This window comes from Periophthalmus magnuspinnatus, chromosome 18 (genome assembly GCF_009829125.3).
Source record: "Periophthalmus magnuspinnatus isolate fPerMag1 chromosome 18, fPerMag1.2.pri, whole genome shotgun sequence".
Classification (NCBI taxonomy): Eukaryota; Metazoa; Chordata; class Actinopteri; order Gobiiformes; family Gobiidae; genus Periophthalmus; species Periophthalmus magnuspinnatus.
The window spans coordinates 5,628,005-5,649,356 of record NC_047143.1 but is presented as its reverse complement, the minus strand read 5'-3'; the positions used below and the strand labels follow the sequence as shown (position 1 = coordinate 5,649,356).

Genomic DNA, 21,352 nt, shown 5'->3' with positions numbered 1-21,352 from the left:
ATTGCAGCACATTTACACAGTTTTCAAGCCTGACACGCCTCTCAAAGCAGAAATACAGTCATCACTCTACACTCTGTCTTGGCGAGCTCATCCCGTAGCCACAGCTGCCCTGGGGTATGGTGTGGTTTGCTTTTATTTGGACAGGGACAGTGCACAACAATACAATGACCTTAAAAAAAACAGGAAAGATGCATGGTGCCGGGTTATAGTATAGGTTATTGGTTAAAAAGTATAAAGTACTACAAGTAATTTCCACCTGTAAACAGTGGACAGACTGATGTTTAAGTAAAAGTAACAGCTTGGTGTAGATCACGGACGTCAAACTCAATTTCACTGCACAGACAGACAGTCACACATTTAAATTTACCTCGTCGCAGGCCGCATGAAATGACATGGCGGGCCGCATTTGGCACCCAGGCCTCGAGTTTGACACATGTGTAGATGGATGATATTGTGCATACATCTAGTACAACACATCTCACCGCTCAAATACACCATTTCTAAAAACATTCAGTTCACACACAACCATACACACAACCATACACAACAATACCAATTTATACACACACACAATCACTCAGTTTCAGATATACAAATCCTCTTTCGTCCATACACATTCACTAATGGTGCAAACTTGCTCTGATATTAGCCATTTCTTTGTCACATGTGCAAATTTTGAGAAGAGTTACACACAGAGAAGGTTTTCTACACAACTGCAGCAAAAACATTGATGTACTGAGCTGTTTGTTGGTGATTTAAGTGTGTGTATAGTCCAGGTTTAGTCCACATAACTTTTTTTTAAACTGTAATCGCAACTACAAATAATACTGCATTAATTATGATTCATGTGATTAATTGTCATAGCCCTATTTTTAGATTTGAATTTTCTGTATTTTAATTTTTTCTCATTTTTTTCCCCTCTGATCAAGGACTCGTATCACAGAATAAACATCACATATTTAAACAGCAGTGTTCCCGTTTACCTGCATTTCTTGGGATGCTCGTCTCTCTTGTTGTTGAACTCGAGGGAAATTTTTGCGTCGAGGCCGATGCCAAAGTAGTTATTCATGACACACTTTTCTGAACAGTGTCTAAAAAAAACCAAAACAAAACACAGAGTCAATGTAATCCTCCCGGTACTTTTATAAACCTGTTACTCACACTGCAGAACAAAGAGGAGGCAGTTTGGACACACCCTTTATGTTTACTACTTTCTACAGTGAAAGTAGGACGCAAGATGTGTGGAATTATGTAGTAATGAAAAAAAAGTAAAATAAGTATTTTTTAAAATATATTTTAAGTTTAAATTTCTCAAAATATCCCTCCTTTTCTTTGTCGAGAGCTGCAAACCCTCGTCCTCCTCTCAATGAGCTTCGTGACGAAAGCAAAGCGTAAAGGCGATTTTAAAATATATAATAAAGTTCTGAGTTATTTTGCGTTTGTTTTTTGTTTGTTACATTCCATACGTGTTCATTCATAGTTTTGATGCCTTCAGTGAGAATCGTGTCCAAACTTTTGACAAGTAGAGTTGTCAAAAGTATCAAAAATCAGATGCAATTGATATTAAAACTAGCATCTAAACTAAAGACTCATTTGAGCAGGTGTCAATGCTAAAAAAGTCACATTCACAGGACAGAAATTAACCTTTCCTGAAGACTTAGAATGATTTTGAGCTGTATCAGAACAAGTATAAGACACATAGATGAGTATACGCCCATGGACCACGAAGAACCTACTGGACGACAGAGGGATTACACAGATATAAGGCCACATGGAATATAAAAGAAAGTACTACCATTTAATGTTGAAAATCACATTCTACTGTCTAAAGAAAGTGTTTTTTTTATTCTCAATGTGGTATCAGAATCAGTTCCTCAGTATTGAACTTCAGTTTTAAATGTTAAACACTGTGACAACACTAGTGAATAGATATAACTGTATATATAGAACGATTATAAAACGTACACGGGGAGGTCGTTGTACATGGCCGTGTGCAGACTCTCGGGTTTCTCCAGGAGAATGGGGGAGGTGGGGCTCAGATTTCCTTGACCTGAACAAAAACAGGTATTTAATTAATCAATAAAACATTTGAATGATTGATAAAAATGAAGATATTTGCCAGTTTTGTATTATTATTAGTACTATTAGTAGTTATTTATTTAATATGTTCAAAATGTGTAAAGCTATTTTTGTACAAATTTACTTCCTCAATGAATAACTTAAACTTTACTTAAAATATACGGACAACTGCATGTTATCTGAGGCATGTATTCACAGTGCCAGCAGGGGGCGTAAGGACTACAGCTGCAGTGGCACTACATAAAAAAGCAGTTTAATCAAGCTAAAAACAGTATTAGCAAAAGTCGAAGTTGGTTTGCTGTTTAGTTAAGGACGTTTCAGCAGTGACCAGATAAAAAAGTGTGCACTTTCAAAACACAGTAGAGCACCAGATGATGTCACAAGGTGGACTTCCCTGTTAAACTACATTGGGACTCACGTGGCTCTGCATCTTTGAGCTCTTCACTGTTTTCTCTTTTGAACGAGGAGGACGACGACATCCTCTGGACCTGGGTGTGTCGGTTCTGTTCATCCACCACTGAAAAAAACACATTAAGACAATTAAAGAGGATGGAGATGGAATAGAAATCTCTTAAAAGTCCACTTTGTATAATACCCTCTCTTCGGGGAGGGAAGCATTTGACTTTCACTACAGTAGATTTAAAAACACTCCTTCCTCGGCCTGGCCTTACTCGCACCCACCCGAGGCCCAGACTAGTCACACACATGAAATTCCCATCCACTTATATGGACATTCCCTCTCCTTATATGGACATTCCCTCTCCTTATATGGACATACCCTCTCCTTATATGGACATTCCCTCTCCTTATATGTTCATACTTTCTCCTTATATGGACATACCCTCTCCTTATATGGACATACCCTCTCCTTATACGGTCGTACCCTCTCCTTATACGGACATACCCTCTCCTTATATGGACATTCCCTCTCCTTATATGGACATTCCCTCTCCTTATATGGACATTCCCTCTCCTTATATGGACATTCCCTCTCCTTATATGGGCATTCCCTCTCCTTATATGGGCATTCCCGCTCCTTATATGGACATTCCCTCTCCTTATATGTTCATACTTTCTCCTTATACGGTCGTACCCTCTCCTTATATGGTCATACCCTCTCCCCACATGGTCGTACCCTCTCCTTATATTCACATACTCTCTCCTTATATGGCCTTACCCTCTCCTTATATGCACATTCCCTCTCCTTATATGTTCATACTTTCTCCTTATATGGTCGTACCCTCTCCTTATATGGTCGTACCCTCTCCCCACATGGTCATACCCTCTCCTTGTACCTTTCTCGGCCTGCTCGATGATCTGTCTCAGTGCTTTCTTCAGGCTGTTGGCTCGGAGCATCAGTTGTTCTTTGGACCTGTATGTTTTTCCGTCTGATCCCGGGTCTCCTTCTCCCTCTCCAGGTCCGGACCCTCCTCCATCCTCCCCCGGACCTGAACCAGCTGGGACCACCTGTGCACAAGACAGTGTAACTACTCTATTCAATCAGCTCACTGTGATATTACATTATTAAAAACGTTCACTTCTTCACCTACAGATTTATTACACATTTCACCATAACTTGTACTTTTTTGTGAATTTTGAGGCTAGAAAAAAAAAAATTCCAATGTTCTTAAAGGGTCCGTATTACACTATTTTCTGATCTGTTCTAATGTTATTTCTTAATCAAAAACAGACCTGGAGTTTAACATACAAACCCTGCATATTTAAAGTTCTTCTCTCTGTTCCACCTTGTGATGTCATCATGTGGTGATACAGGAAGTGCTACACTGTGTTTTTAAATCTGTCCTCCTTCACTAGAATCATTTGGATCATTTCAGACCTGGAATTGCCCATTTCTACTGAACTAAAGGTAAAAAGCAGCTGTTAACTTGAAAACTACCACTTCATGACATCACAAGGTGGAACAGAGCACTTTGAGCTTTGGAGATGTAACAGACTAATAATAAAGTGTTACTCAAACATGTGTGAATGAAACAAAACACAACTCTAGGTGTATTTTTGATGAGGGAACATGACTTAAAGCTCAAAAGAGTCAATTTTGTGTAATATAGCACCTTTAACGAAAAAAGTAAACAAACATTTCTAAACTGGAAATTCAAAATTGTTGTTTATTTTTTGTCATAAAGCTGTTTAGTTGTAAAGTTGTTTATCAGTCAATCTATGAAAATGTGTTGTGTCTGCTTCATTTTGTCTCCAGTCGCCTAAATTCTGATATTTTGACACACAGGACTAAAGAGTCAATACTTCGACTTGGATGTACCGCAGTAGTACACAGCGGTAGTAATTTTAGCCATTTTTCTCATGCAGTTTTTTTGCAGTGCAGTGAAAATACGATTATGATTGATTACTATTATTTTTACCTGCGCTTCGGCCTCTTCGCTCAGAGCTTTGACCAGAGAGTCCAGCTTCTCATTCAGCAGAGCGCACTGAAACAACAGAGGGTAAGAACTGTCACAACACAATTTAAACTACGACTGCACAATTTGGGAATAATACAAATTGTGAGGTTTCCGATAAGCATTGAGGTTTGATTTTTCGATTTATAAAGTTCACGTTTTAAACACGTCCAGAAGAATTGACAAAAAGACTGAAACCTGAACTGCAAACTAACACAAAAATCACATTTCAAATCATGTTTGTACAAATATAAACTACACGGTTTGCAGTTTTTTATGCAGAATAAGACAGGAGATGTTGTTGTTTGTGGAGGAAATTACGCTACTTAAAAAATTGCAGCCTTTGTGATTTGCAAATTACATTCATTCAAATTCAGATTTTGATTAGACTGTGATTAAGTTTGCAGCTTTATTATACTTTTCACAAAAATACTAGTCAGTAAAACCTTTTGTAAGTCGCCCCAATACAGATAAACTGTATAAGCAGCTCTTGAGGTCAAAATAAATCCACTGTGTGCTGTCTGCATCTAATTATAAAGAGTTTTGTTGTCCGATAATCAGGAAGTGCCCGTTAGCATGCTAGTTGCTGTTAGCTGTACTGTCACGGTAAAACTCTGCACTGGTCTCTGAGAGTTTGGGGGAAAAAAAGAGTTGTATAAACTAATCATGATGAATACTTTGGATGGTCTGAATGCATAAGGTAAGTGAACTGTTTATAAAATAAATTTAAAAAATGAATAAATAATAGCAAAATAAATAAATAAAATTAAATAATAAAATAAAAATATAAAATAAATAAAAATATAAAATAATAAAAAAAACAAATAAACAATTAAAAATAAAAAAATAACTAAAAATAACTAAACTAAATAAAATAAATAAAATAAAATAAAATAAAATTAAATTAAATTAAAAATAAAAATAAATACAAATAAATAAATAAAATAAAGCTTTAGTCTTATACAACACTTTTCCAGACACTCAAAGTTGCTTTTACAATTTAGAGCATTATTCATTCACTCCATACTCTGTGGTGGTAAGTTACTATTGTAGCCACAGCTGCCCTGCGGTGCGCTGTCAATCTGCACCATTAACACTCACACACCACAGTCACGCAAGGTAAAGTAGGTGAAGTGTCTTGCCTAAGGACACAGTGACAAAGACAGTTTTTGCCACAGGCGCTCCACTGTGGCGTCTCGTATTCCCAGCGGCCTCCATCCAAGCACTAACCAGATGCAGCCCTGTTTAGCTTCTGAGATTCTGAGCTCGACAAGGAGGTTAAGCCACTGTTTATAATGAACTCACTCTGTTTTTCACTTTTTTTAAAAAAACAGTAAAAAACATGTACAGCACTTTTAACTCAATGCATTTTTAGAGCAATTCAAGACAAAACACATTGAATAAAAAAAATTCTAAGTCTGCACAGATGTAACAGGACACTGAGTTTACATGACATCTGGATAATCTGATTAACTCCAGAAATCAGATGATAATCAGATTTTCTACAAACATAGCCTGAGTATAACATACACTGAGCAGAGGCCAGAGGGAGAGGCCATAGTCTCTCCACACCTCCACTCGCCCACAGCTCAGAGTTACACAAGCGCTGCCTTATATAACACCCCATACGTGTTACTTTATTTGTACCTTCTTGGCCATGGCGTCGGCCTCCTCTCTGTTCTCCGTGGCCCTCTCGTACGCTTTTCCCACCTCCGCCACAAACTCATTTACCGTTCCACACAGAAATCTGAAATGCAGAGGCACGAAAAAGTTTAAAATGATAAAAAAAACAAAAAACAAATACATAACCCAAGCGACGGAGATATGGGGGATAAGTTACTGCGTCATTTGTGATCAATATATTGCAGTTTTTCAGATTCTTGATGTCTATTCCTTAACATTATAACATCGAGATATACATTTTCTATTTGAGAGATCGCCATCTGCTTGTCTCCATGGAGATGTTATTTCTTTGCCTGGAATGTTTCACGGTATGGCATTAAACGTATCCACCAGACAAGCAGGTGATGTCACCAGGCCAGGTTATAGATCAGAGCTGTGGAGAGGCAAGCCAGCTGTCAGTAAGAATGCAAGTTTTTATTATTATTTTATGATATTTTTGACAAATGAAAACACTGGTGATTTAATAAATGCAGAGATAGATTTTTGTTAAGAATTAGCCAAATACTGTATTTTTGGGACTATAAATCACACTTTTTTTCCATTTTCATAGTTTGGTGCGACTTAAATGTGGAATATAAGTCACATCTGAGTATATAATTTCACATCTTTGTCACACTGCGTTTTTTCTTTATTATTATGCATTTTTTGACTTATACTCCAGAGCAACTTATAGTCCAGAAAATACGGTAATTATTTTTCCTTTTTCTCCTTTTTACCTCCCTTTTTTTATGATCATCCCCTCTGAATGAGTAACAAAATGTTCAATAATAATAACGATTTTATAAACACTGGGATACTAACATAATACTGCATACTATTACATACTACTACTACTACTAGTACTGTGACAGTTCTTGCTTCAAAAGTACTTCTCTTAAAGGTACAGTACGCACTTGGCAGAGGAAATGACATCACTGTGTTTGTCTGAGTCCAGGATCTTGGCGAGGTGTGAGGCCACAGAGTCTGCGTACTGAGTGATGTGAACCTGGACAACAATACAGAAGAACATGTATCATTAAAGGTGCATTACGGAACTTTCCCGGTGAGCGTCTGATCTAGCGAGCGGATTTTCCTCCCCGTCAGCCCTTTGCCCTCTGTCCTGTTTTAGATTCTGTCCTCCTCCTTTTCCTCTCTGTTCGCTGATGTGTAAATTGTCGGATCACTGTTCAACATGAGTCTTGAATTTAAACGAGCGCTGAGGTCAGAGGTCACAGCTACAGGAGATGGAAAAATGGAGCTCGATATCTTCAGTTGTCTGTGGATTCGGGCCCAATCCGTGACGCAGCGTTCGCTCTCCCTCAGGCTCTCTCAAAAGTCATTTCCTCTTTTGTGATTAAAGGTTATTATATACGTTGAAACTTTCGTAAATACTCCACGAACATTAACCTTTAGTTAAAACATGGATTTCAAAATGGCCACCGGGTTTTGTCGTTACCTGCAGAGGGGAGTCGAGGATGTCTTCTTCCTTCACGATGGGCGGGAGTTTGGTGGTGGATGGAACTTCATACGTCATAACGCTCCACCTGAAAACACAATATTAACGTTACTGTAACAACATCTTCTGCTCCATTTGACTTCCTCTGCATCATCCGCTCTATCTGACCCCATCCTCTGCATCATCTGCTCCATCTGTCCCTCTCCTCTGCATCCTCCAACTCTCTCCTCTGCATCATCTGCTCTATCTGACCCCATCCTCTGCTCCATCTGACCCTGTCCTCTGCATCATCTGCTCCATCTGACACGCTCCTCTGCTCCATCTGACACCCTCCTCTGTTCCATCTGACCTTCTCCTCTGCATCATCTGCTCCATCTGACCCTCTCCTCTGCATCATCTGCTCCATCTGACCCTCTCCTCCATCTGACCCTCTCCTCTGCATCATCTGCTCCATCTGACCCTCTCCTCTGCATCATCTGCTCCATCTGACCCTCTCCTCTGCATCATCTGCTCCATCTGACCCTCTCCTGTACATCCTCTGCTCCATCTGACCCTCTCCTCTGCATCATCTGCTCCATCTGACCCTCTCCTCTACATCCTCTGCTCCATCTGACCCTGTCCTCTACATCCTCTGCTCCATCTGACCCTCTCCTCTGCATCCTCTGCTCCATCTGACCCTCTCCTCTACATCCTCTGCTCCATCTGACCCTCTCCTCTACATCATCTGCTCCATCTGACCCTCTCCTCTACATCCTCTGCTCCATCTGACCCTCTCCTCTACATCCTCTGCTCCATCTGACCCTGTCCTCTACATCCTCTGCTCCATCTGACCCTCTCCTCTGCATCATCTGCTCCATCTGACCCTCTCCTCTACATCCTCTGCTCCATCTGACCCTCTCCTCTACATCATCTGCTCCATCTGACCCTCTCCTCTACATCCTCTGCTCCATCTGACCCTCTCCTCTACATCCTCTGCTCCATCTGACCCTCTCCTCTACATCCTCTGCTCCATCTGACCCTCTCCTCTACATCCTCTGCTCCATCTGACCCTCTCCTCTACATCATCTGCTCCATCTGACCCTCTCCTCTACATCCTCTGCTCCATCTGACCCTCTCCTCTACATCCTCTGCTCCATCTGACCCTCTCCTCTACATCCTCTGCTCCATCTGACCCTCTCCTCTACATCCTCTGCTCCATCTGACCCTCTCCTCTACATCCTCTGCTCCATCTGACCCTCTCCTCTACATCCTCTGCTCCATCTGACCCTCTCCTCTACATCCTCTGCTCCATCTGACCCTCTCCTCTACATCCTCTGCTCCATCTGACTGCCACCAACTGTAAAACTACGATAAATATTCATCACAGGTACAAACCAAATCATAATTAGACAAACACAAAAACCTGTCACATGCACTTTAAATCTCTAGAGCAGTGTAAAACGCGATACACAGATACAAAAGCCCTCATCTTCCTGGATAATTATTTTGGACCCCCATGCCCTGGTTCTGGTTTGGTTCTGCCCTGGTTCTGCCCTGGTCCTGCCCCCCCTGAATGCGATCGCTCACTGGGACGACGCTGCTAAAGTTAGACACGCTAATTTGATCTGCAGGGATTTACCTTCAAAGAAAAGCAGTGAGTGAGTCAGACCCAAGTTTAGAGCTGGGAGCGTTTTAAAGAAAGAGGGAAGGACACAAACGAACAAGCACTGAAATACTAGCGACTAAGTACGAGGATTTACACTGGTTTTACTCGCACAGATTGTAATGTTTTTAAAGCCAAATGATCACTCTTTAGTCACAGTTTAGAGGAGATGAGCTGTGTTTCATGTTTGAGTAATCCTGTATTATCCTGCATTCGAGGCTTTCTGTTTTCACCCCACTGCTCTGTAATTACTGCAGTTCTCTGAAAACTTCATTTACAGAAATATTGCCTGGCAAATCCAGACTGATTTTGCATGTTTTTTTTTTATATAGGGCATGTCACTCTGGTCCCGAAGTGTCTCTATTGCTTCGCTCATTGATTCTGTAGAAATACGCCGTGTTTTTCAGTCCCCTGTGATTTTTTGTTTTGTTTTTATTCCTAGTAAGCAGCGATTTAGATACAAATGAACCACGCTTGTTCCTGATTGGCTAATCTACCTGTCGCAAATGTTCCGTCTTGTGTTTTACCTGTCGAGCATCTTGGTTGTGGCCCTCTCCAGCTTCTCGAGGATCTGCAGCAGCTGAGCGTCGTCGTCACAGAGTCCTCCCCAACCGAGCACCCGGGCCAAGTCGTTCCCCGTGCCCAGAGGCAGCACGCCCAACTGGCACTGGAGAGGAGGAGAGAAAAACTCACAAATGCTCCACAGTATGGCATTAAACTGGTCTGTCTCTATGGAAACTCAGTCATTTCCTGTGCGCAGAGGCAGCACAACCAACTGGCACTGGAAAGGAGGAAACAAAACTTCAACAAGTGCTCCACAGTATGGCTTTAAACTGGTCTATCTCTATGGAAACAGGCATTCTCCGTGTCCAGAGGCAGCACAACCAACTGGCACTGGAGAGAAAGAGAGATAACTTCAACAAATGCTCCACACTATGGCATTAAACTGGTCTGTCTCTATGGAAACACAGTCATTTCCTGTGCCCAGAAGCAGCACAACCAACTGGCACTGGAGAGGAGGAGAGAAAACCTTACAAATGCTCCACAGTATGGCATTAAACTGGTCTGTCTCTATGGAAACGCAGTCATTTCTTGTGCCCAAAGGCAGCACAACCAACTGGCACTCAACAAATGCTCCACAGTATGGCATTACACTTGTCTATCTTCACGGAAACAAGCAGGTGGCACTCCAAGTCAACGTTACAGGTCAGATCTGTGGAGAGGCGACCCCGCTGAACGCTTTTTAAGGCATTTTTGTGCAATAAAATCACACGGATCCACATTTTTGCTGCGTTTAATGTTGGATGAGTGACACATCGTCCATGAGCTAATGATGCTAATGAATTACGGGTAATGTAATTATGGTTTAACGACCCTTAGCTAAACATGCTAATCACTTTAAAGCATCGCCATGAAATTAGTACATCCTAATTCAATTTAACACAGCATATTTTTAATTATGTTGAAGCAGAGTGTTATCAAAGTACCATTTTTGACACTGGATTTTAAGGCACAGAACAAGGCCATGGTTTAAAACTGTTGTGCGTTAAACGGTTGTGTTACGTTGTATTCTGATCTATGTTGTGTCATTTCCTCTATCACAAACAGACCTGGAGTTGTGTTTCATTCACACATGTTGAACACAAAAACGCTGCATATTTAGGCTCAAACTGAAAACACTCCGTTCCACCTTGTGATGTCATCATGTGGTAATACAGGAAGTGCTCCACTGTGTTTTTAAACTCCACACACCTTCATTTCTTAAATAAATTGGATCATTTCAGCTCTGGAATCGCCAAATCTGTACTGAACTAAAGGTAAAAGGAGCTGTTAACTTGAAAACTACCACTTCATGACATCACAAAGTGGAACGGAGCATTTGGAGCTTTGGAGAAGTTACAGACGAATAATAAAATCATTACTCCAGATATGTTTTTGATGAGGAAACAGCATTATAATATGAGGTTTGTTTTGTGTAATATAAGAGCTTTAAAGATCCACTATGAAACATTTCTAGTGTGCAATCTTCCACATGCTCGTCTCCATGGAGATCTTGAACAGTACGGCATTAAACTCATCTCCAGGTAAAGTTACAGTAAGAATACACGTTGTTTTTTTTTACAAATTATACACGCACTTGTAATTGAACAATGCAAAGGGAACATTCCAGTTTCCATGGAGACAAGCAGGCAGCAGATTCCCCATGAGAAAAGTTACAGAGTGCACCTTTTACGCTGTCCCAAGCGACTTTCTTTTGGATTCTCTTTCAAAGCGTCTCCTTCTGTAGCGTGTGCGTGTCTGACCTGTTTGTGGAGATTGAGCTTGTCAAGTTCCGACAGGACCCAGCCCACGCTCCCGTCTCCTCCACACACCAGGATCCGGAATGTCACAAACCTTTGGAAAAGACGAAGACTGCAACAAAACAACGGAAACAGACAGGAGAAAAATGATCAATACGGAGGAGAAACGCACTGAAACATTTGGGAAAAACATACGTAATTGCAATTTTTCTGACAAATTTTATGTTTTAATGATAGGATTCCGTTCAAAGTTCATATCCGGAATAATACAGGAGGAAATTGTTCAGATTATTTAGTTTGGTTGAGATTAATCTTGCAGTCTCACAATGAAACGTAATTAAATAAAAACATAAAACAGGTCTAACCCGAGCTCTGGCCCGCCGTTCATGAGGTCGAACACTTGTGCCGGATTCAGGAGCTGTTTAAACTTCCGGAGGAACTTGACTCCCTGATTATCTCCGCTTTTGGAGTTCACCAGGACCAGGAGCGGGCTGGAGCAGGACGCAGACGCCGCGTTCCAAAAACCTGAGGGATTATACAGTTTTGGGTGAAAATACAACTACATTTATCACAGTTGACGATGGTTTAAAACAGAAAAGAACTACACAACCATAAAAACCTATTACATTTAAAGGTGTTGTAGCTGATTTCCTTTGCGGCGGTCCAAAGTTATTCCTCACTTCCCTTTTCAAAGTTACTCCTTTTTTTGTGATACATTTTTTTATTATTATTATTATTATTATTATTATTTTGTATAATAACAAAATGAGACACCCCCATCCCCCACAGAAAAAAAAAGAAAGTAAATTAAAGAAACCCCAATCCCGAGCTCAGTATAAACATATATACACACTATTTATTTTTATTCATTTATTTATTGGAAATTTAAAGCCCCCTTACAGCTACTCAGTTTACCTTTCAGTTTACAGTATATTTACTAAAAAAAAAAAATCTCTTCTACTTATATGTAGTTGAACCTTGCTTATTTGAGATTTTCCAGTTCTAATACGGTTTTACTCCATAAATAATAAGTTTTTCTTTTGGCTCCGTGCATTTTAGCTCCTGATATTTCCATGTTAATGATAAAACAAAAGGTATTGATCCAGTAACTTGTTTTTCATTTTTGCTTTTAATAGAACTTGAATTTTAATGATTCCATGTGAAAAAAGTAACTTAACCGTATATACTGTTTTATTAGGATGCATTTCGAGCATCCTAATTACTCACCACGATGAGTTTATAAGCACTTTTCACAACTCTCAAAGCTAACAACAACAACTAGCATGCTAAAACGCACTTCCTGATCATAGAACAATTAACGCTTTGTGATTAATTAGATGCAGACAATACACAGCAGCTGCTTATACGACATATCAAGACACATTTTTGCTCAAATACATGGGAAAAAACGGGTACTAGGCCTGTCTCGATAATTACTACGTCAAATTGGAAGGAACAATACGTTTTGGAGGTCAGTATTTATCGCGGGGACTTTGGTATTTTTCTGTGTATTTTTTGTGTATTTTTTGTGTTCTGTGATAAGATTTGAGATGCAGAGGGTTGAATAAATAACTTTTAGGACCATTATCGATGTAAACTAACAACTAAAACGCTTCATTTTGCTATAAATTTTTTGCAGCTCGTGTTTTTCGAAGAGATTTTGAGGGAGTTGTGTGGTCCTCTGTGTTTTTCTTTTCTTTTATTTATTTTTATGTGTTTTATTGATTTAATTTTATTTATTTTTTTTATGTCACTTTGTCTCTGTGCAGCACTTTGGAAACAATTTGTTTATGAAATGTGCTCTATAAATAAAGTGGATTGGATTGGATACTATTGCTTTATATACTGTAATATTATCGTTTATCGTCTATATTGTCTTCAACAGTATATTAAACTTCAAAATTTTCGTATCGTGACAGTCCTAACAGGTCCTAAGCCTTTAATGCATTTTGTATTTTGACGTAAATAGTTCAATTTTTATTTACAATTAGGCTTATTTTAATAATCTACAGAGTTTTTGTTTTGATCCTTTTCCCATATGGACTTAGACAAACTTAATGAATCCACAAGGGACGTGACTAAGACGCAGTAGCTCAAACTTTACAATATAATTAGAAAGAATAAAAAAAAAACATACAGCTCAAACGTCAGAGTAATTTAAATCCACAGCTCACCGTCCGAGTCGATGCTGTTCAGAGCCGTGGGGGGGATGATGGACACTCTGCACTGACCCAGAGGACACACCTTCCCCAGCTGCTCCTTACAGCTGTTATGGACCTGTAATAACACGAGCAGAGCAGAGGGGGGCGCTGTTATGGAACTGCAGTTATGGACCACTCTTTACGACTGTTACGGAGCTGAGAAAAATAAACGTGAACGCTATTGGAAGATGTGAAAAATGCGGAAATTCTAGTTAAAATGGAGAAAATGGGCGGCCATATTGGATTGTAACTTGGGTCTTATTCAATAATTTTGCAATAAAACGGAGCCTTTAACAAAGAAACTCCAGCATTTTCTTTTCAAGGTCATGTTTTTGTCAGATTTCAGGTAGGCCAGGTAGTCGACTTGTCCAGCATATGGGAGCTGGAACTATTTTTTGTTTTTTTTGGAGTTAATATTTATCGTGTGGACTTTTTCTTCGCAATACTGGGAACGTTTTGTTAATTTTTTGGTAATATGATTAGATTTAAGCCTTAAAAGTTTGAATTAATCACTTCTATGACTCATTACAGACGCAAACTAAAGTGTTTAATTCTGCTGTTTATTTATTGCAGCACATGATTTTCTTTAACAATATTGTAGATTTAGAATAGTTTTTATGGTTTAAATCTGCTCTTGGATTGTTGCGTCAGTGGCATAAATTTGTTTCAATATTATCCTTTATCGTCTATTTACTTCAGCGATATATCGAACTTCTAAATGTGTTAAATTCCGTTGCACTTACGATGGCTTTACACCAGAGGCAGCGCCAGTCCTGCAGCCTCCGCACGCTGCCACAGTTACGATCACACACTGAACATCTGGCACTGACCGGAAGGTTCCCCTCCAACCACTGGTGAGGCATCGACACCTGGGGGAGAAACGGGGGAGAGAAGAGAGGAGAGGGGTGAGGGTGAGGGAGGAGAGGAGAGGGAGGAGACAAGGGAGAGAGAAGAGAGGAGAGGGGAGGGGGGGGGACGGGGGAGGGGGGAGAGAAGAGAGGAGAGGGGAGAGACAGGGAGAGGGGAGAGGAGAGGGAGGAGACATGGGAGGGAGGAGACATGGGAGGGAGAAGAGAGGGGAGGGCGGGGGAGAGAACAGAGAGGAGAGAGGAGAGGGAGGAGACAGGGGAGAGAGGGGAGAGAGAAGAGGAAGGAGAGAGAAGAGGGGGGAGACAGGAGAGAGGAGTGAGAGAGGAGAGTGGAGAGGGAGGAGACAGGGGAGAGAGGGGAGAGAGAAGAGGAAGGAGAGAGAAGAGGGGGGAGACAGGAGAGAGGAGTGAGACGGGAGAGGGGAGAGGGATGAGACAGGGGAGAGAGGAGAGGGAGGAGACAGGGGAGACAGGACAGGGGGGAGACAGGAGAGAGGAGTGAGAGAGGAGAGGGGAGAGGGAGAAGACAGGGGAGAGAGGAGAGGGAGGAGACAGGGGAGACAGGAGAGAGGAGTGAGAGAGGAGAGGGGAGAAAGGAGGGTGGGAACAGGTGAGCAGCAGAGGGGAGAGAGGAGAGGGAGGAGACAAGACAGGGGAGAAAGGAGAGGGGGAGAAAGGGGAGAGGAGAGAGGGAGACGGGTGAGAGGGGGAGAGAGAAGAGGAAGGAGAAAGCAGAGGGGAGAGGGGGTGACAGGGAAGAGATGAGAGAAAAGGGGGAGGGAAGAGGGGAGACAAGTGAGAGAGGAGAAGTGGAGACAGGTGAGAGGAGGGATAGAGAAGGGGGGAGAAAGAATGGGGGGGGTGGGAGAGGGGAGACAGGTTAGAGAGGAGAGAGGGGGGAGAGGAGAAGGACGAGAGGGGAGGAGATAGATTATTTATGTTTTTAAAGGAGCGTTATGTAACTTTTTTAATGAAGGGGCCTGTTTGTCTCCGTGGAGAAATTATTACTTTGATTGGAATGTTCCACAGTCTGGCATTAAAGAGAGAGAGCCCCAACGTTTTTTCACTGATCAAAACCAGTTCATCCATGCATGTTTGAGTAATCTAGCGATCTCTCCCTAGCCCTATTCAAACACTTCTTACTATCAGCAATACGGGCCTGTACAAGGCTCCGCCCACAAGTGTACATCACCCATGCTCCCACCACACAGCCCCTCCCCCCGTAGAGAGACAGAGCGTCAAAAACAAACTGAAACTTATCAAACATGTTAATACGTTACTTTGGGCGAATGTAAGTTACAGGTCAGATCTGTGGAGAGGTGAGAGATGATCCCAGTCCTGGTTTTCGAAGGATTAATCAGAAATAAAACCTTGATTGTGTCTGTAACTCTCCCGTTTATAATAATGGAATAATATTTTTGATATCCATCGGGAATGAGCTCAAAAGTTTGTGTGAACGTCTCGGTTGAACAAAAGTGAGTGAAGTGTCAAATTAAACTCAAAAGTGCAGATCTACAATTATACCTTTGTTTGGAAGACTGCACTGTGAGATTCTGCTCTTTTTTAATCACTATTTTTGCAGCTTTCTACTTAGAGATATTTGCGGTGAATATATTGGAGAAATGATGATCTACTGGCGTCGTACAAAGTGGAGTTTGGATTAGACGTAGATTAAATATCAGAGCGAGATCTTTCAGGTTTAGCGGCTTTAGCTCAACGCAAAGTCAGAAAAAGAGCAATTTAATGATGCAATATCAGAGCTTAACCTGAAACTGTCAGAGATTTGCGCTCGCAGTCTCTCGTCGAACATAATGAGGGAAAATAATCGCACGTTTTTTTGTTTTATTTTAGCGAAAAAAAGGAAAAATGTGACAGATTCAACTCTGATCTCAACTTCAAACTTTAAAACGTTAGCGCTTAAACGTTAGACTTGGTGTTTTTAAATTATACACGATAACATTTTCGGTTAATTAGTTTCAGTTGCTCTCCATGCTAAGTCACTCCCCTTCAGAGCGCTATCACAACAAAACAGCATACAACCCAGTAATGAATCTCCTACAAATCGCGTCAGGTTTGTGAAGTTGTAGTTTATCGTATATTATCAAGCTTTTGTATGTTCATGTGTGATGTAGGCTTGTGGGCGGAGCCTTGTACGAGCTCACGCTGCCCAGGAGAGATCGCTAAATGACTAAAACATGCACAGATGACATTTACAACCTCTTCAGGCGTGTTTTTGACGAGGGAACAGCGTTAGAACAAGGTAGAAAGCTTTTGGACTTTGCTAATAGTAATTAATAAATCGTAAATGAGCTCACCCCGTCCTCGTCCTCGATGATGTCATTTCCTATGGAGGCCAGCGTGGTCCATTTGCAGTTGTTTGTGGAGCGAACGGCACAGCGTTTATGAGCTTTGAACTTGCACACTGGAGAAAAACAGACAAAATATGAGTTAATATGATTTATCAACATTGTAAAGTCGCTATAGTTTAAAAAAAAAAAGCTGGAAACAGGTGCAATTTGATGTTTAACTGTCAGATTGCAGCTATATCGACCTGGTTTATCGTTAATATCTCTGTAATTACTGCGCCGATCCACGTGAAACTAAACTGACACAAAGTTCAAAGCGTTCTCTATCAGTGTAAATAAACAAAAGTGAAACCGTTTTTTTCAATTTGGAGCGAATCCCAAACAAATAACGATCAATCTCCCATAGTGTTACATAGGCCCCGCCCACCATCTAAAACTATGACATCATTAAATTCTAACACAAACAGTTACACCTGATCATACGCACAAATGTACCTGTGCTGTTGTGAACACTTTCCCAGGTAAAGTTCACATAAAGATTAGCTTGTACTGTACATTTTTTCCATATCTCTGGGCCACGTTTTAGTCCAAGGACGTTCGCGGTTGCAGTTTGTTTGCGTTGCTTAACTTTCTGAAGTCCGAATGTGAAAGTCAGAGCTCTTCACAATCACGACTCGCCCTGTAATAAAGAGCACGTAAACCCGCTCTAATCTAATCTACAGGTTAAAGCGCCGGAGTGGCCACTTGTGCAGCATGAATCACTGTCGGTTAAAAGTTCAAGGTGACCGTCGTATTAAAGAGGGCGTTGTACTTCTGTGGACACGTAACTGTTTAGATCACTGGGATACGTAAAGAGGGTTCGGATAGGGCTGGGAGAGATCACTAAATTAGTCAAACATGCATGGATGACATATAAAACCTCTTCAGGCGTGTTTTTGATGAGGGAACAACGTTTTATCATGGTCGAAAGCTCCAAAAGTCTATGTATGTAACTATAAGTGTGGTTAAAGTCATGATATATTTTATTATAGATAGTATTAGTAGTAGTATTTGTAGTATTTGGTAGTATTTGTACCTTCACAGGAGAGTCCGTGGGAGGTGACCCCGGGCAGCGCCTCTCTACACACGTTACAGAAGGTGGGGCGGGCGTGCGAGCAGGCGTACCAGTTATGCATCCCACTGAAGTGCTCCATGTTAAACTGACTGGCCTGAAGAGAAGAGAGAAAAAAGAAAAAGAAAAGAGACAGAGAGAAAAAGAGAGAAGAAGAGACAGGGAGAAAGAAAGAGAGACAGAGAGAGGAGAAGAGACAGGGAGACAGAGAGACAAGAAGACAGAGGGAGAGAGAGAGGAAGAGGGCGCAAGAGAGAAAGAAAGGGAAAGACAAAGAGAGAGGCAGAGAGAGGGAGAGAGAAAGCAAAGGAGAAAGAGGGAGGGAGGGAGAAAGAGGGAATGAGGGAGAGAAAGAGGGAGAAAGAGAGGAAAAAAGAGTGAAAGAGAGGAAGAGAGAGGAAAAAAGAGAGAGGGATAGAGAGACAGAGAACGAGAAAGAGAGAAGGATAGAGAAAGAGAGAGCGAGAGAGAAAGACAAAGAAGAGAGAGGAAGAGAGAAAGCGAGAGTGAAAGAGAGAAAGAGCGGGAAAGAGAGAGACAGAGAGAGGGAGAGGAAGAGAGGGAAATAGGGAGAAAGAGAGAGGGAGAGGAAGAGAGAAAGATCGAGAAAGGGAGGAGAGAGAAAGAGAAAGAGAGAGGGAAAAAGAGAGAAAGATAGAGAGCGAGAGAGAGAAAAATTGAGGGGGTTACATTCAATATAATTCATTATTTCTAATCTATTTCCAAATAACCCTCATTATTTCTGCACCAAGAGCTAATACAGTTACACCCGCGCAGTGTCTTATTTGAGGCTCACAGTTCACCTTTGACCTGTGACCTCTGAGCTGTGAGCAGAGAGGAACATAAAGAAGCACATGAACCTCAGCTTTAATCACACGTGACTGTCACATGTGCTATGAAATATTAGCTCTCTCTTAATACATCGTTGCAGTCGTAGTGTTTACGATAGTAGCATGCTAACGTCGCTAAGTCGCTGCTGGTTCTTTGCTTGTGCAAAGTGATTGTGATTTATTGTAATTGACAAACTAATTTAGTGACTGAATAGAGTGGGTTCAGAGCTTTTACCACCGTTACGCTAAAAGTGGCTCGTTAGCATTTAGCGCGGAGCTCAGTCTGAAGAGGTAGTCGTAAATATTACAGGTACTTCTCTAAATCACAGTGGAATTATACTGAACCAAAGTGATTTTAGGATAAATTTAACAGCGCCCTTAAATAAATATTCCCATGAAAAAGTAGGTAGTACCACTGTAACAAACCCCTGTAAAACTATGTGCATCCCTATATTATTTCTTGAGTTTTCAGACTATCTTTGAACTTTTTTTTTGGGGCTGTGTTTGCTGATGTGTGCATTGCGTCGCCGTGGTAACAGCTGAGCATTCCTCCGTAGAGACGAACCTCGTACGTCTCCCACTTCTGCACAGACTTGAGCGCGCTGATCCAGTCCTCCATCTCCTTCCTGCTCTCCGCACACAGCATCAGCTTTCGGAAGGGAGTGATCACCTGGAAAATGGATTTAATATTTCATTAGATTAGACGCAGATCGTTAGAGTTCACATTGTAGAGTTTATTGTATTTAGTTTAATTTATCTTTATTTATTCAGGGAGATGCAAAGAGAGCACTCAGACTGTTTTTCAAACGTGTCCTGCTCAAAATACATAAAAAATAGGAACAAATTTGATGCCCAGTAATTACCGTATTTTCCAGGCTATACGTCGCTCTGGAGTATAAGTCGCACCAGCAAAAAAAAAGCATAATAATGAAGAAAAAAACATATATAAGTCACACTGGACTGTAAGTCGCATTTTTTGGGGGAAATTTATTCTACAAAATCCTTGACCAAGAACAGACATTTTATCTTTAAAGGCAAGTTATAAAAAAAAATAAAAAAAAATAGAGAACAACAGGCTGAATAACAGTACAGCGCGCTAATCTAACACATTTATATTTATTCAGCTTCATCAGGGGTGTCCAAACTTTTTTCACCGAGGGCCACACACTGAAACATATGACCAGACCAGTGTCGATTCAGGGAGTCAAATGGTGCATTTAACACAGGTTCAACAGAGATATTTTACCTTTAATAAGACTTAGAAGCTTATTTTTAGGTCTGTGTCACGATGCACTGTGATGTTATGAAGGTTATAGCGATAGAAGAAAAAATACTTGCTGATCAATTGGGCCTGTTTAGGAGGAGGCGTGAGGGCCAAAAAAAATCAGTCTGAGGCTGCGTTTGGCCCCGGGGCCGTAGTTTGGACAGCCCTGAGATACAAGCAAGCAAGCATAGACAGAACTGAACACGTGTCTGGTTTGTTAACGCAGGATATTAGCAGTTAATCGGATAAATAAGCATAAAAACAAGCTAACAAGTTTACTCTCGATCTCTAAATCACTAAATCTATTAAATTCTTCATCCTCGGTGTCGCTTCTTAACAACTCCGCCTGCTCCGGAGGTAGATAAACGCCGCTTCCGTGTGGCTGTCATACTGGTACAAGCCGAAAGTGCCCTCGCGCAGTTGTTAGTATGACAATAACGAGGATTGGAAATGATATATTTTAATAATTTCACATATACAGTAAGGCGCACCTGAGTATAAGTCGCACCCCCAGACAAACTATGAAAAAATTATAGTCAGGAAAGTACGGTACACAGATTTTCACCATAAACCAGGTCAACACGTTTGTAATCTGACAGTTAAACAGCAAATTCAACCATAGTTTTGACCTGTGTCCAGCTCAGTTTAAACTATAAGGTCTCTACAATCTGCCGGGGTCACATGAACACCACCTAAACATCACCCGCTTCACACAGTCGGATCAGAGACTCTTTGACTTTTCTGAGCGTTCTGTCGTGTTGTGACGTTTTATCAGCGGAACTGTTTTTAGCCTCCGGCATTTACACAGCTGCTTCGTACTTGTCTGATCTAGATCCTAGTTACACAGACGATACCAAATATGAACATGACTCTGAGTGTACAGCTTCAATCGGTTCAATGAGCAAATTCCCCCAGTGTGGAGTCTCATTCAAAGCCTCCGCGCGAAGTAAAAGACGTTTTTTTAATCGTTTTGGTAGTGTTTATGGCACTGAAGTACACAGACTAACATGTGTCCTTACTAAAAGCAGGCTTTCATCTCCACAAACCCGACTCTTACTTGGCCTGGAGGAGAGCCTGCTCCTGCTTGTTTCCATGGCTATAATCTTCCACAGTATGCCATGAAACGCAGCTATCTCCAGGGTGCGATTTGTGCGAAAAGCAGAAGAGGCGATGATTTTTTCTTCATATTTAAGCATTCATTTGGGCTATAAGGCTGTT

The 21,352-nt window shown here is 41.1% G+C and overlaps 2 protein-coding genes across 3 annotated transcripts in view; one reads left to right on the top strand and one right to left on the bottom strand.

Moving 5' to 3' along the window:
• The window catches only part of si:dkey-172j4.3 (diacylglycerol kinase delta), an 84,608-nt gene that overhangs the window by 14,772 nt on the left and 48,484 nt on the right, over positions 1–21,352 (bottom strand). For both annotated transcript variants that reach the window (XM_033983792.2, XM_055229096.1), the window contains 16 exons: positions 19,436–19,540; positions 18,005–18,137; positions 16,939–17,045; positions 14,498–14,623; positions 13,728–13,830; positions 11,919–12,078; positions 11,557–11,665; positions 9,781–9,920; positions 7,612–7,699; positions 7,070–7,161; positions 6,141–6,240; positions 4,458–4,523; positions 3,375–3,546; positions 2,498–2,596; positions 1,966–2,050; positions 984–1,091 (listed from right to left, as the gene is read on the bottom strand). In XM_033983792.2, the coding sequence (XP_033839683.1) occupies positions 984–1,091; positions 1,966–2,050; positions 2,498–2,596; positions 3,375–3,546; positions 4,458–4,523; positions 6,141–6,240; positions 7,070–7,161; positions 7,612–7,699; positions 9,781–9,920; positions 11,557–11,665; positions 11,919–12,078; positions 13,728–13,830; positions 14,498–14,623; positions 16,939–17,045; positions 18,005–18,137; positions 19,436–19,540 (1,793 nt within the window). The remainder of the gene's footprint in view (positions 1–983; positions 1,092–1,965; positions 2,051–2,497; positions 2,597–3,374; positions 3,547–4,457; positions 4,524–6,140; positions 6,241–7,069; positions 7,162–7,611; positions 7,700–9,780; positions 9,921–11,556; positions 11,666–11,918; positions 12,079–13,727; positions 13,831–14,497; positions 14,624–16,938; positions 17,046–18,004; positions 18,138–19,435; positions 19,541–21,352) is intronic.
• The window catches only part of zgc:92429 (uncharacterized protein LOC445063 homolog), a 57,102-nt gene that overhangs the window by 31,570 nt on the left and 4,180 nt on the right, over positions 1–21,352 (top strand). The window lies entirely within an intron of this gene.